The 16557-nt window shown below is 40.5% G+C and overlaps 1 protein-coding gene across 1 annotated transcript in view; it reads right to left on the bottom strand.

The window, feature by feature from the left end:
- Positions 1–16557, bottom strand: part of CPNE4 (copine IV) — a 201912-nt gene that overhangs the window by 43402 nt on the left and 141953 nt on the right. Inside the window, exons 7-9 of the mRNA XM_009331254.1 lie at positions 14458–14556; positions 4648–4734; positions 3984–4043 (exon numbers count right to left, since the gene is read on the bottom strand). Of these exons, the coding sequence (XP_009329529.1) occupies positions 3984–4043; positions 4648–4734; positions 14458–14556 (246 nt within the window). The remainder of the gene's footprint in view (positions 1–3983; positions 4044–4647; positions 4735–14457; positions 14557–16557) is intronic.

Below are 16557 nucleotides of genomic sequence, written 5' to 3'. Positions count from 1 at the left end.
CTGTAAAATTGTTAAAAGCGGGTGTTTTCACCAATAACCCCAAAACAGGCATTAATGAGGCTGGAGCAACACACCTGACAGAACTGGACAAATCTTCCTTCGTGTCTGTTAACCATGGCTAAATGCTTTTTAACTGAAAACAAGAGCACAGTGTAGGAATAAGCAGTGGGTTTAACGAGCTTGGAAAAAAGTCTGTGGCTAGTGTTTGGGAAAGAAGAAAACCCTCCCCAAAACAAGCTTCCTTTTTAGAAATGGTCCTTGTAGTAGAGATCTGCTGATAAGCAAAAAATATCCTAATTTCCTATGATGAAGCCTTTATGAATATTTGTACTCGGATGCACTGTACTTGACTTTGATCCAAATCTCTGTTTGATTGCCGAGGGGAGGACTTTTAAGAAAGATGTTCGCTGTTACTTGCCACGATTCCAAAATAACAACGCAGAGCTCTGCTCTTTTAGCATTACCCGGCAGTACCAAGATCTTGTGCAAGTAAGTAGGATAAGGATTTGTAAAACTAACATATCACAGAAGCTAGGCTAATATCACAACTGAGCTGATCTTGTGGGCAGCAAGTAGGAATCTTTCTTACAGTGCATACATTCGGTTTTTATCAGTGTATCTTTAAATGTATCAGTTCAAATGTGCCAGTCATCTTCCCCCAGCATGTTCCCCCAGAACATAACATAGCAATAACTACACTCCTAGTACTTTTCTTCCTCAGCCTTGTAAAAGGGCGATTCTCATTGCACTGAAAACATCCTACATAGCTTGGACCTCCTGCTAGATCTGTCAGCAACGAATCAGCCTGTCCAATACCATGACCTGCCTAAGAGAGAATCTGTCCAATATATCTTTCTATTACACTTCCTTTTATGCATGTTACACATCCTTTCTGCTGTATTTCCTAAAGTGATGAAAATGTCTTCTGACTACAGACCCATTTGGACTGCCAACTTCTGAACATTTCTTCTGCGGCAGGGAACACTGTCTGATAAGAGATACAGCGTTTTGCAATAAGCAGTGCATAAAAGTAGCAAGCTGGAATCAGCACTATTGATCTCTATAGATGAAAGCTTCTTAATAAATGGTCGTAAAGTACAGGAAAAGTTTACTTTCGTTTTTCAGAGACTACAAACTATGTTCCTGCAATAGATGTACAAAGTATCCCAAGAACACACAGCATGATGTTACCAAAGCTTTCATTAATGCCTTAAATTAGCAGGTACATCATACTACAGCTTTTTGTTATCAAATGTATGCTTAGCATCCCAGTTTCCCTCCCTCAGCAAGCGCCCTTTCAAATCACAGTTGTATCGTACTGCCTGTACACAGCATGAACTCAATAGAAATGTCATTAATATTAAAACAACAACAATACATGTACCAGGAGAGTTTCAAACAATTCCAGATCCATTCCAGTTAAAAGAAATGGAAATCTGGGAAGGTGGAAGGAATAGGCCTCCTTTATTTCAGTGGTCTGAATTAACCAGATTAGACTATGTGAAAAGATTCTAAGATGTGTGCAGAAAGCAAGGGAGCATTGAGTATCTCCCCTGTAGGCTGCACCTTTTTGCTTCAGTGCCCACTGGAGAACCTCTGATATGTTTCTGGAAACAGCAACACATCTCACAACCAGTCTGTGCTACCAGCACTGGGCACTGGTGCAACTGAGGTAGGAGGAAGTAAAATATGCAGGCAGTCAGCTTGTGACGATCTTGAAGTAGAACCACTAGGTTATGAATGAACAGAGCTACAGGCACAGAGACATCCACAACAGCTTCCCCTGAGTCCATGTAGGTTGAAAACTGATAGTTATGAGTTTACACAGTTCTTTAGCTGGTGGATTTACCATTGAGGTCAGCAGCAATTCAGGGATCTCTGCAGTTCACAGTATAATGGATCTTTCATTTCCTTTATGTCCTCACTGCCTGTCCTTGCAGATGAGTTTACCTAAGCTTCCTATTATCAATGGTTTTGTTTCATTTCAGCAAAATGAAATATTAAAATAGTAAAATATAGTAGAAGCGATACTATCAGTCAGATATATCAAGAAATCCATTTTAACACAGCAGTTTTCAACTTGTGGTTCACAGCCTACTAAATAGGAAATCTGCGAGAAGTAAATAAAAGGGCAGCAAACCGCCATGACCCTTCAGTGTGCTGTGGAAGGACTTGCACTTCCACTGGAAAACATTTGGGAGGAATCAAAAAGAGTTTGAAAAGCGCAGCTGTAACATAATAATGTGTATATCCCTAGACACTTTCTAATGGTTACAACGCTCCTGTGCTTGTGCTAGACTTGTGGGAAATGCGTATTAACCAGTCTTTGCTTGTGCTTAAGAACCTGCCCTGGTTAGAAAATATTACTTGAAAATGTTACTGTCTTTCTGCTAATGACCTTGAACACATTGGATAATTGAGTTCTTCCAGTCATATTTTTAGGGAGGAAATGTCAGGAATGAGAAATTAAAGGGGTTTCTAGGGATTGGCGAGTTTCAGATCTGGAGGAGAAATGGGCATTGCAGGCACATGGGGATAACAGAAGAAGCTGGGTAAGACGGAGAGGTGATTACACAGGATGCTTTGCTTGAGAGAAGACAACTATAAAGATCTTTGTGCACTACAGTAGGTATTTCCTTCAAAACCAGAAACAGGGTCCTCAGTTCTGGGTGTTACCCAACGAGTTTGCGAGGTGTACTGGCAAAGTGCATGTTTTACACTCAAAAAGCTGATTCATACACAAGATGGCAATCCACTACTGTCTAGAGCTGCTGCTGTTGCTGGAACTTTCTGTTGGGACAAAAAAAACCTTTCTTTTTTTGTTAAATCTTTTGGAAAATGAAGGCTTGTCTGGAAAAAGTGAAATGGAACATTTCAGTAGCATCAAATGTCTGATACTTGATACCTGGGAGCAGAAACAGGGCAGGGTGCTACAGGAAAAGAAAAGATCTCCAGAAGGACAATATTACCTTGGAGCATTAGATCTTATCCTTGTAACTGGCATGAAATTAGAAGTCACATAAACCACACTGGAACTGAACCATAATCTGTATTCCTATGCTGTGGGAAATACTGATATATTATTTTATTTTACTTTATTTTACTTTATTTCCCAGATTCAAAATTAAAAAAAAAAAAAAGAAAGAAAAAAATAGATCAAAACCACAAAGCATTGAATGTTTCTAAAAATGATTATTTGGAAATGCAAAATATTGTATTTCTGTTTATGGAGAGCTCTGCAAATCATTTTATCCCCTGTTCCTCGAACTGAATAGCTGCTGAATTCTCTCTAAGTTACAACCTTGTCCCCCTGTAGTGCCATCTTACTGCTGTAGTTACGGCCGAGGTACAAACATCAGCATTTACCCTAGCATTTATGCCAGACTGACGGAGAGAGGCCCCTGGCTGGACTATCTCTCTGCCTGTGACTTTCTGTATGGCACCATTAGAGGGGAAACAACTTGCTTTAATGGAGGACTCATTCTGGAAAGGAAGACTGGCCCATAGTATTGATGAACAGGACATCTAACGTTTAAGTAGCTAAAGGCAGGTGAGATGAAATCCTCCCCCTGTGACACAGTCCCAGCAAGTGAATTTATTTGAAATTCTTGTGAACAAACTGAGGCTCAAAAGCCAAAGGCCAGTCAGTGCTGTCACAGGGGCTGATTCAGTTCTCCAGCTTTTGGGACTGGGTGTAGCTCAGATGGAATTGGTGGGACTACACCAGCTTAGCTTCTCACCCCTGTATGAAGTTGTCTTTACTTTTTGCAACGTGACTGTCCTTGCTGCAAAACATAAAAGTAAATCAGTATGTGTTACTGCATTAGCATAGTTTTATTTTCCAGGCTTAATACATTTTGCAAGAAGACCTTAATAATTTACCAAGGAATGGCATGTAAGAATAATTTCTCTGTGAAAGTAATGAATCAGTATCTAAGGGGATTCCCTTTCTTTAAAACAAGTTAGAGAACTAAGACACTTACTGTAAACTGTATTTGGCAGCCTCCCATGATATAATCTAAGAAAGAATGCATCTTGTGGATCTGCAGACAAGAAAGCAAGACATTGAAATTAGCTGTGTACTGTTAAAACATCAGAGAACTGCCTGAAAAAAGTAAAGTGGAAGGAGGGAAGGGACCAACTGAAAATAAGGTAAAGGAAGAAAGTGTTAAATATGGTTTGAGACAGAAACAAAAATGTAAACAGAGAAAATATCAAAGTTCTAAAACTACAAAAAGGAAAATTCACAACAAAAGTAGAACCAAGCTCTGTTCCTTTTCAGTGGGAAGTCAATGGAAATTTTGCTATTGGTTTAGGAGGAACAAGAGCAATTTTGTAGAAATGATGGAAGGATTAGAAGGGAAACACACAAAAGATCAATTGGCCAGCCTGTAGGTGTAAGAGTTTAGTACTGCCTACTCCATTGCACAACAGCAGGGATAGGGCAAGAGAAATGAAAAAGGAGGGTTGGGCGACAGTCAGCTTACTTTTGGGGTTCAAGTCCTTGTCTTTACTTTTTGTAGTGGATCAGTTTCCATTGCTATTCTACAGGCAGTTCCACTTTGTTGTCTACATTTCCAAACACCATTAAAATATATTGCTGAGAGCTTAGTAAAGAAACAGCCAAAGAGCAAAAGACGTATTTACCTTGCACTGGTTAAGGATAACAATGCCTGAGTTCTTGTAATTCTTCTTCTTTGCTTTGTACTTGGGGTTAATGCATTCCCATTGTACCTGTGAAAAATAGCAGTCACTGCTTGAAGGAAAATTTATGTACAAATTGAATAATTAACAAAAATGGCACTCTGATTTCCACAGTTGACTAACCCCTATCAAATAATGGTGCAAACTAAATTAAAAATGAAAACCGTTAACTATGCAGAGAATGATCTTAATAGAAAAAGGCCCAGGGCAAACATCTGTCTTCAAACATATACATGTAGACACAGCACTGAGAGAGATATCCAGATATGTGTGTTGTCGTCTTCCAGTCTTGTAGGTTCAGGTGTTACATGAGCAAGATTGAGAATCTTTTGAGATCATTTAAGAGGAGAAAAAAAGAGGGAACTTAATACAAATGAAAATACTGGGGGGAGCAACCCGATGCATTGTGTTAACTACAAAACTGCCTATGCAGTAACACTGGTGTTTTGTATTAAACTCATGATTGGAGAAATTCTGATCAGAGATCAGCTCATTCTCTCTTGAAATAGAGCAATAGTTTCTCCTTTAAGTCTGATAGTAAAATGAAAAGTTAAGAAAATCACTAAAAAGCGCACAAAGATGCAGTTAACTAATTACTGATATATTTGAAAATTATCCCTAAGAATATATTAAAACCCTTTTCTGAAAATGTTCTGGTTAGTTTTATTTACTAACAGTCAATTTTACAGCAAAATAGTCCTATCTTGTTACTGAAATACGTTGCCTTGTTCCCATCATAACATCTCCCAGAATCTTACTGATTTCCACTTCAAGTGTTCTGCCCTCCTCTGGTTTCAGGCAGATTGATAAGGCCAAGCTTTCAGACCCTGACCTCTAGTGACTACATGTTATTCATGCCTCTTACTGCAGGACTAAAATACATGTTTGCACATGCATGTACAATTTGTAAATTGCATTTGTAAATCCAGATTTGTATAGGTAATGTGTTATTAAATATGGTTAAGAACTTTACTATTTTCTTTCAGGGCGTTGTTGTGCTGGGAGAAAACATGTGAGCTGCTAATGTTATGTTGGGTAACATAAAGAATATATCTCCAAAGGGAATCAGGATGGTCTATTATCTAAAAATTCCTATTATGACATTTTGAAATGAAACGTATCTGTCTTAAGCGTTACAATACTTTGTCTATAGTGAAGACCTTCATATGGGATCCATCTGAGCAAACTGTTTGGGCATGTAAAATCATTTTTACCTTATGAACAGCCCCAGCCATTTCATCGAGCTTCAAATGCTTCACCATTGCCTAACAGCAGTTATTTGAATGTCTCTGAAGTATTTCAAACTTAGAGCTTTTGTCAAATGTCAAAAAAGGGAAGGCAAAACATGTGGCTTTGGAGCAATATGAGACCTTTTCTGCACAAGAGAGGAGGAGTATTTTCATCACTGTGTTACTGGAGACAGGTGACAGAGTGAAGAATGGGAAAAGACAAAAAAATGTTCCAACTGCAGGAAGCAGATCTGCTTGCTCTCCCAGTTAGCCTACAGCTCAATTATTTGTCTTGTGAAATGAATTTTCCAGCTGAGAAGACAGGCGGACACAGGCCCACACATTCAGGGGAAATCCTCCATAAACATTTTTTCTCTACTCAAGAGAAGCAGTCAGGCTTAAGAAATAAAACCCCTTCTCTCCAAGTAAAAAGAGCGCTCTGTGCCACAACGCCAGAGTGCAATAAGCTCATATTTGCGAAAGCAATCTGACAGCGAGGCAAAAGCACTGCCCACTCGCATCTTGATATGTTGCTGTCTGGCAAAATGGTTTAGCATACAGTTGTCTCCAAACTTATTGGAAGCATTCCTACAGAGAAATTGTGCTGGCTGTATATTATAAAGAAACTATAATATATCGAATAGAGAGAAAAAATAGGAGTCAGGATTTGTGTTCCTCCCTTTGACACTGAACTACACTGGAGAGACCTTGTTGCTTTCCTCTGAACGTCCAAGGTGCACTTCCTTAATTTTATCATCCTCCAACACGAACACTTTTCAATGTGTATGTTTAAACAAGGCCTGACCTCTATGAACACTTACACTATGCACACAATTCCTCTCCTCAGGAAAAGGATTATTTAAGCCTGACAAACATTATGTTCATGTAATTGGCTTCTGGAAGAAGTTTACACTATGTAGGACCAAAGTGGCATAAAACACTACTTCAGGGGACAAAAATCTGTGCTTGTGGCCAGCCTCTCAGCTTCTCTGTGCTAACTGTAAAATGCAACTAGGAATGTTCACCTACCTTTGCAATGCATTTTGAGATGTATGGATAACAATTCTCAGCAACTATCTAAAGCTCATTAAAATAGTCCATGTGCAAGTCACTAACATGTCATTGGCTGATGTGGAAAATAAAGCAAAGGAAAGAACAGACAAGCAAACTCCTAGAAAGTCCGAAAACAGAAAGAAGAACAATTTTGCACCTATTAAATATGTTGACGTGATAGTATAAAGAAGGGAAGGGAATAGGAGAGGAGGAAGAATTCCTTTCCCAATTCATAGGCTTAAAAAACCAGTAACACTGTTTTACATGAAACTCTCAATCTTCACTTACCCACCAAGATCCAGTCCTGACCTTGGCAATTCCCACAGTTCGAGCTGAAGATGTGACAAGCACCATTTGAAGGAAATTCCCTATTAAGGCCTTGTCATATCTCCAGCTCTTCTAAAGGGAACAGAGTTCAGAATACAGCTCTAAGCAGGTAAGTAATAACAAGAAACAATTTTCAAATATTTTGCTTGCACTGTGAGGCCAAGCTCAATTTTCAGTCTGTTCCTACATTCCCAGTATTGATTTGGTATCTGACATTGTTTTTTATCGATTCATTTTTGTCTCTTAAATTAACTTTTCAGTTGAGAGGAAACTAATGCAAGAGTCTGCAGTCTGATACTAATGGTAAACATTGTGAAGTTTGGATTCATCATTCTGAAAGTCACTTAGCATTTCGTCCAAATGCCTGGCAGCTCTGGGCTATGTCTGCCAAACAACACAGTGAATCTGAAACAGAAAGCAACCTGGTTTTAACTATCTCCCATTAATTTAATATAAGTACAGTTGCAAATGTTGGTAATGAACCCCCAGACTATGCTGCTTTGGTGTTTCTTTCACACCCTGAAATTTGAACCACCATGTGGAGAATTTCTGAATGTGAAACTAACTCCATTCAGTTATTCTTCAATGAAAGTCAGCAAACTAATGCTGACACTTGCAAGGTCCTAATCCTCTCCTTGTTGTAATGAGGAGACACAGATCCCTCAATGGGAGATGTTACACTCTGCAGTGAAGGATGCTGCCTTTCCAAACATCCTTACCCCTTCTCTTACCAAACCTTCATGAGAGAAGAGCAAATGGTGTAACCACCCATGCCACACACCAGTAAAGGGAAGTGGAGGTGACTAAGTGTAGGCAACCATTGTAGAACTGAAATTTGAACAGTATGTGGCTACCAATAGCTCAAGCCATTCAGTGAAAGAAATGAACGTGTCAGGAGAGTTTCATGTACACTAAGGCAAGAGAAATCATGATACAGAGCAGTTGCCTTCTCTGGGACACTGTGCTTGCGCACCAGGACATCAGGTAGTCCTGTGAGGAAAGGGCTAGAGAGCTATGGTGAAGCTTAGGTTATCATTAACATGTTCTCTTGCCTCCCCTGCAATTCTTTTGTTTCTCTCTTGTTCCTTCATGTACAGCTGCTGCAACAAATTGCATAGTTTGTAAATGACAGAGGAGGCATCACGGTCTAATGGACAGGGCGAAAAAAACCAGTCAATAGCAGGCAGCACTATATCCTGCATTATCCCTTTATGATGCCTCAAGAAAAGCAAGTCACTTTTAAGCGAACTACAACTCCTCCTGCCCAAAAGGCTAGTTTATTCCTGCTATCCCATCAGGCAAGAGGACAGAATGTTGGGGTTTTTTTTCTCCTTCTGTCCCAGAAAGACATCCACCATGGGAGAAGAGCTGTTTTTAATCACTATCAGAGGTTTCCTCTGGAAACTTGCACGTGGGGAATAAAGTGAAAATCAAAGTGTTTCTTGTTTCCCCAGCCAAGGCCCCCAGCCTCCTCCGCGCTTCTGAGGTTGCACAACTGGTTGCCTAATGACACAGATGGGGCAGGTGCCTGACATGGCTGCACCCTCCTCTGAGGCCTCTGTTGCCTTCTCTGGGGCCAGCAGCAGCTGCTGATCTTGCAGACAGTCCTGGATGAACCTGCCTGTCTCCTGATAAAACTAGACATGGAATTGCCCACTGGTGTCAATAAACTCCTTGGCCCATTACCAAAGGCTTAAAGGTCTCATCCATGCTCAGTTATTTGAAGAGCTACCTGATGCAAAGGCCCTGAGTTAGGATCATAGTCAGATATCTGGACATCTGGAACCCAGCTCAGATCCCCATCCAGTCTTGTGCACCTCAGCAGCTCTCCTCACCCCCCTAAAGACACCCCGAACTTGTGGGAATGTCAGTGGAGGTGGTAAGTACAGTAGGGTTTCTTCCTCCCCTTTGCCTTTTGTGTTTGTGTGTATACACACGTGTCCATTTTTATGTAATACAGGAACAGATTTTTCCCTTATGTAACTCCCATGCTTCATGGGGATCCAGGTGGTTTATGTTTCTACGACCTTTTTCCCCGAAATCCCTCTGGTTTTATTGCCTCTGTTTAAAAAAAAAAAGTGACTTCTTTCTAATTAGTGGAGGATTTCTCCTTTCAACTATGAAAAGCTTTAATAGTCCTTAAATTTTTATCAACCTTTTCTAATCTTGTTTTCAAATGTTTGATAGATTAATATTATAATATCTTACAAAACTGCCACTGTACACACATATTAAAAATATATATTATATATATATTCGGAACAAATCCTAAGCATACAATAAACTCAAAGTATTTACTGGTATTTCACTAAAAAAAAGTAACTAACTGCCACAAATAGGGATGGACTTGTTCTTACTGTGTTTTCTTGTGTCAAGATTATGGTGAAGGAGTAAATGATGAATTTTGGAATGGTGGAAAATGTTAAATAGAAGGTTTAGAAATGCCTGCTTCGGATGTGCACATGAACAACAGGATGTCTTTGTGCCATTTTTTATTGGTGGTCAGTATGAAAACAGACTAAGTATCAGACTATAGCAGTCTGTGACAACAAGGTAGTTATTATGGAACAGAAACACACAACAAGCTATTATCCTGAGGTTGTTCATGATCAGGAAGTCTTCTTAAAGAGCATGAATTAATTTCACCTGTACCACCAACCAAAGACCAACAAACTTTCCCAGAATTCAGTCCTTTCAGTCATTAAGAAGCAACTGTCACTGAAGGAGTCATAATTCAAGACTTGTGAATCTCACCCAGGACCTGCCACATTTAGGAAAGAAATTCGTAAACTACTCACGCCATTCCTGATCAAAACAGGTGATCAATCATTCAGAGAAGGAATTTTCTCTCCTTCCTTCACACACTACCGGTTCAACCACTAGCAAGCTGCCAGTGCTAGATTCACAACATTTATCTAAATGATGCCTGGTCTCAAACACGAATTCCTAAGAAATCTCACAGTGGAGGCAACCCAGCAAGCCAAATATAAGCTCATCTGATCAGAGGCTGACACTCAAAACTTGCGATAATCAGTACCCAGCCCAGGGATGGAATTGAAACAGTCTTAGGAGCACAATCACCTCCTTTAAGCAAGTAGGTGACAGATATCCACTCTGACCATCTCAAGTGGTTCTGTAGCAGTTGATAGATTGGCTACAAGATACTTTTATCTTGTAGCCAAGAGGGGGAGGTTGAAGAATGGGTCAGAATACTCTGTGCTTTCTGGAGGACGAACTATGTACAATTAAAAGGCAACTTCAAGATCCTTGTCAACTCCTCCAGAGATGAGGTGAGCTGATGAAATGGTGAGAAGTACTAGCAGTTCACAGATGACACAGTTCTTGCTGCTCACCAGCCCAAACTACTATGTTACTCCCACCGTTATTGCTTAATGCTTTTATGACAACTTGCGGAGCTGATATACCAATTAATAAGGATGTTGCTGATGGGCAGTGTCCTGGTTTCGGCAGGGATAGAGTTAATTTCCTTCCTAGTAGCTGGTACAGTGCTGGGTTTTGGATTTAGGATGGGAACAAAATTGATAAGGCACCGATGTTTTAGTTGTTGCTAGGTAGTGCTTACACTGGCCAAGGACTTTTTAGTTTTCCATGCTCTACCGACTGAGAAGGCTGGAGGTGCACAAGAAGCTGGGAGGGGGCACAGCCAAACTGGCCAAAGAAACATTCCATACCATGTGACGTCATGCTCAGTACATAAACTGGGGGAAGCGGGCCCGGGGGGGGGGCCGCTGCTCGGGGACTGGCTGGGCGTCGGTCGGCGGGTGGTGAGCAATTGTACTGTGCATCACTTGCTTTGTGTATTATTACTATTATCATATTATTATCATTATCATTTTATTTCAATTATTAAACTGTTTTTATCTCAACCCACAAGTTTTTCTCACGTGCTTTTCCAATTCTCCCCCCCATCCCACTGGGGAGGGGGGGGGTGAGCGAGCGGCTGCGTGGTGCTTAGTTGCCAACTGAGGTTAAGCCACGACAGGCAGAGAGGGAGAGCCATGCCATTGGTGTAGCCTCCTTTAACACGGCACAGATTTGCAGCTGGTACTTAAGGAGAGTTCCTGGATGCCCCGTCAACGATAAATGTTCCCTCCTATTCTCTCCGGTTGCCTGGGAGAGTGAAAAACCCTGATCGACGATCACTAGGTTGTTTTGATTATCTTTTAATTATCTTTTGACAGAACTATAGCAATGTACTGTGACTGGCCATAAAGTCTACTGCATGAAAGAAAATATAACCAGAATAAAAAGTTTCACTGTGTCTCCTTAGCAACTCAAACAGGGATGCCAGACCAGAGTTCTGCTCAGTTCTGCTGAGTTCCACAGCATCTGAGATGAAATTCCAGGTTTTGGTCCTCACCTTCAACACTTACTGTTGTGATGTTATGTGAAAGAATGCTTAACACCATGGGCTGAAGGATGTAGCTGGCAGTTTTGTTCCTCTGACTGAAAGGAGTACTGCATGGAAAACAGAACATTTTCTGGTCTGAGGCTATGAAAAAGTCTATTCTAGGACAATGTCTAACCTACGCATCTCCTCACCCACATATAATTACATTTCTCTGATGTGGCCTTCTTTATTAGAAATACCTAGCAACGCATACACTTGAAGGCAAAACACCTTCCTTCTCCTCTGCCACTCCCTCAAGGTTTACTAAACCCCCTTTATTCAAAGTAAACACTCCATTGCAGTGCTAATCACATTACTTAATGTTGCACAAAGGATGTTGAGATAAACTATGCACTAAGATGTATTTACGGGGTCCACAGCTAATGCCATATATTGCCTTTAGCAGCAATAATTATTTCTGAAGAATAGAGAAAAAGGCGATAGGATGAGGAAGGGGGAGGGACAGAGAGAGAGAAAGAGAGAAAGGGAAAGGGAAATTGCTTTCTGGCTCCAGCCAAGTGACATGGTCTCCCAGAGAGAGAGAAAGAGAGAAAGGGAAAGGGAAATTGCTCTCTGGCTCCAGCCAAGTGACAAGTGACGTGGTCTCCCACACAAGTGACCTCTTCTGTACAACATGTGGTCACAATACTTCTTCCATAATAACTATATTGTTTTCACCAGGATCTGCTCAAACTCCCTACTGCTTGTTCTTGCCTGCCGTGATATTAGTGCTCACTGAAGCCTGCTTTCATCAGGTGCAAGAGCCATCTAGCATGTGCATGTATATTTTTTCGGCAATATTTATTAGCCACTTAAATGACTATTACCTACTATCTTATCCACTAAATCTTGTTTTCCTGTAGAATAGACTACAAAACAAGGATTAGAAAAGAGGAGCGGGGAGGAGGACTGATTCTCACATTGGTGGCAATTGTGTCCCATGAGAACTGGCTATAACAACAGCATCGGGTTTTGCAGGCGCAAGCCCACAGAATAACTGCACAGTAACAACAGAATGAGAGCAACAAGGAAGGAATAATGCCACAACACCTTAGGCGTGGGGAGGAGAAAAGTTGCACTTTTGCAGTGAAAAGCAGACTGCAATGTTACAGGTGAAAGGCAGCCTGCCGAATGGCAAATGGCAGGCCCTTAGCAAGACAAAGGTTCAGGCACTTAAAGCATCGTGCAACATTAAAACATTCCTGGACGGCACTCTGATACTGCAGCGTCAACCTAGAACAAGAATTGACAAATGGCTGTACTAACTTCTTATGCCTCTGAAAGAGTAACCACCCTTTTCACTAGCTGAGGACGAAAGGAGCACACTGTTTCTCCATCATAATAAAGAATATATAGTTTATCCTTCACAGCAATTCCTGGCACTCTGGACTGCAAGTCTCTTGTCGTGGCCAACAAGCTGTCTGGGAAGGACTTTGTGATGCTCTTTTGAAGACATTTACATTGGAAATACACACCCTTTACCTCTCTCACACAGTCCCTTTCCCAGCCACAGGTATTTGTATACAAAATTGGAGTGCTGTCACATCACTGGCGTTAATGTTATTCACTCTGGAATCTGTTTACCTCTTTAGGCAGGTTTTATTTCCACTCAAATTCAGTTTGGTTTAAGTTTTGATCTTCTGACTTAATTTGAGAGAACAAAACAGGGCTTCATTTACACTCAGGTTCTCTTCAGAAATTATTTACAATGGGTTAATATATGACTGATATATATCAACAGTATTTTACACACATGAGCAACATTTGCTAAACTCTAGGTTGTTCTAACAACATCAATAGAAAATATCTAGAAAAATCATAAAAACTTCTTCACCTATGGAATAGCCTGACTGCTTACCATTTATTAAACACTTTTTGACTCTTTGTTAGCTTTCGATTAACACATTGTAAACAACCTTAATATAAAGCCCAAATAAAGCTGTTTAGGCATTTGTGTTTGATTTTGAGATCACCATGAAGCAGTGAATACAAATTATCAGCACATTAGAAAGTCAACATTTTTAACTCCTCCTCAGAGAATTTATCAAAACTAACAAGTTTTGTAACTTAAAAGTAAGTAATAATAGGAAATGACAATTTCTGGAATTAGATATGCCAAATCATTTATAATATTCAATAATTACCATCAACTTCAATTTGAAAAGACCAGGCTGACATAAAGAAGTTAAATTATTAATAAGCTAACAATTTCATTTTCCCTTAGGACTGTAATTCATGAGATATTTAGGAAAATGATTAGTTTCATCATGATGGGTTCAAGTTAGAGCTGGCAGCAATGAACGCAGCACATGAAAAATGGAGAAAGACGGAGAATGACCCTCACCCAGTAAAGGCCTTTAGGCCAGTAGGGAAATGCTTTGAGTACCCAGACTGGGCATCTGCTTCGCCGTAACAGTACAGCACCTCATAGAAACCATGTGCTTGGGCTCAAAGGAAATAAATCTTAGAAGAAAGAAATGCCTGTAGAATGTGAACTAGAAAAAGACCCTAAGTATTTCAGGCATGGAAGTACGGGAAAGGCCAGGAAAGGTTGCTTTTTGCGTTTTCAGATTATCACGTCCAGATAACAGTAAAACCTATGGGAGAGATCAACACAGCAACTAACTTCTGAGAGACGATGAGGCAACGTCACTTGCTTTATTACAGGATTGTCTGAGGAACATTGCTCTACAAAGCTTACATATTGAGATTGCTTGGGTGGTTTCCACTTACCTGTCTTCCTTCCATAGCTCCTCGCATTTCCTTGAAAGTCGAGCTAAATTCTCCAATGAAGTCATGCTTTCCGTTGGAATCCCAGTCCCAAACTATGCACTGGGGAGGCAAAGGGGAAAAGAACAAAAAAGCACATTTTTCTTCAGATAGAAAACAGGTTTTATTGAAAAATACTACAGGAGAAATTATGATATGCATTGGGTGGAGTGTTTTATCTAGAAGGAAATCACAAGACATATTAAAAACATATTCTTGTCCAGATCAAAATGAAATGACAAGTGGAATCTCAACACAGGTTGCTACTGCCAGTTGTGTGTTATGGAGCTGGCTGATGAAAGCAAGTTCATGTATTTTAGAAAGAATGGATTCCTTGACTCCATCTTATTGCTAGGTGTAAAAATACAGGATTATGTGTATTTGCATGTTCATGGTCAAATGGTGTCCTGAATTAAGAGTAACTTACCTCATTGAAGTGCTTTACAAATATAAATTAATATTCAAAACACTAGTTGTCGTGGGCAAACATTACCATTCTCATTTTTACAGTCAGTGAAGGTGAGACAATAGTCACTGAGATCATTTTCTGAAATGGCTTTAAATTTATACACGTCAGTGTTTGGTGCCCGTACCTTGGCTGTTTTCCAGTGTTGCTCAACAGTGATTATTCAAACCAAACCTCACTGGTAGTCATTCCTAAATTCATGCATAAACATGAATATCTCAATGAGTTTGAGCTGTGAGAACTTTATTTTACAGACATTGCTAAATACAATTCAGCTAGCCAAGACAAAAGCACATAGCAATAACTACATGCTTTGCTAAATATTAATTTTAAAACTGGCCCAAAGACAACAAAGGGACTCAGAACTTTAAAGGACAAAATCCCAAATTCAGCCTCATGGTCTCCCTAGGTAAAGCTCACATGCATTGACAGAATCTGGAGGCCTTTATTGAAAATGTCCTGCTACAAAATACCTCTTTTTCTTATTTTTTTTATAGCAGACATGCCTCAAAGCCATCTGTACTGTCACATGAGGAGTGCACTGACATTTGGCTATGAGATGGCTTTGACTCCCTCCTGAGGGCCAGGGTCTTCTAGGTCTGTGCATGGGTGTGGAGTGAGGACTGGACTGGTGGAAGTAGTAGAGGAGCTCCCTGCTGAGAAAGGCAGGAATGAAACATAACTGGGGGTGGTGGGGCAGCAATAGTGGGGTACCAGGCTTAACAACAGTAGGTTTTATCAGGCCACTTTGTCTCAACAAGGCTCAGTGCTTTTAACCCAGCACTGGTGGTCAGACAACACAAGAGGAACAGCGAGGTTTGGTCCTCAGAGAGTCCTCAAGCCATTTGCTTGGTCCAAAGGGACACTTTGAGTTCACTGAGAAGGGAACTGAAATCACTGGACCTCGACTGGATCTTGAGTGTTAAATATTTCCAGAAAAGCATTTTATTGAAGCAGACTTCCATGTCCACTGGCTATGCTTTCTAACCAGCCCGAATAATCCAGTCAAAGCTGGTATGTGAGCACCGCGGCCAATTCCTTTTCACTGGAACACCAAACCAGTGGTTTGTAAATTCGCTTTGAGGGTAGGGGGAAAGACTCTATAGAAAGCTTGAGATACAGGCAAAATGACTGAATTCTTTAAGTGAGAGCAAACGGACAAAAGAAGTTTCAGGAGAAAGACTATCTAAAACAACTTAACTCAGTACAGGCGGGGTCTCTCAAAGAGTCAGCCTTCATGGGTGTCCATCCCCTCCCATCCTCCTACCACAGCCATAAGTTAATAAATAGCCCCTTCCACACAAATGTTTGTCCATGTGAGTTCCACTGACTTGAAGTCAGTTACCTGACTTTACTATGCCGTTAAGTGCCCAGGCACCTTATTTGCCTTTGTAGAAGCAACACAGGTGGTGATTTCACTGAATTCATACTCGGGACTCCTCCAGGCAGCACACCACCACCCATGTTATCATTTAGGTTCCTTTTTTTTTATAATGACTCTAGCTTTCTTTTTAACTTTCAGCACTGTTCCACTTAGCCCCAGGAAGAGATTTGGTTCAATGCAAGGGGAATTTCTTTGATCCATACAGAAGATGTGC

The sequence above is a fragment of the Pygoscelis adeliae genome, unplaced genomic scaffold (assembly GCF_000699105.1).
Source record: "Pygoscelis adeliae isolate BGI_AS28 unplaced genomic scaffold, ASM69910v1 Scaffold99, whole genome shotgun sequence".
NCBI lineage: Eukaryota > Metazoa > Chordata > Aves > Sphenisciformes > Spheniscidae > Pygoscelis > Pygoscelis adeliae.
Note: the sequence above shows the minus strand (reverse complement) of the source record. Positions and strands in the feature narration are given on the sequence as shown.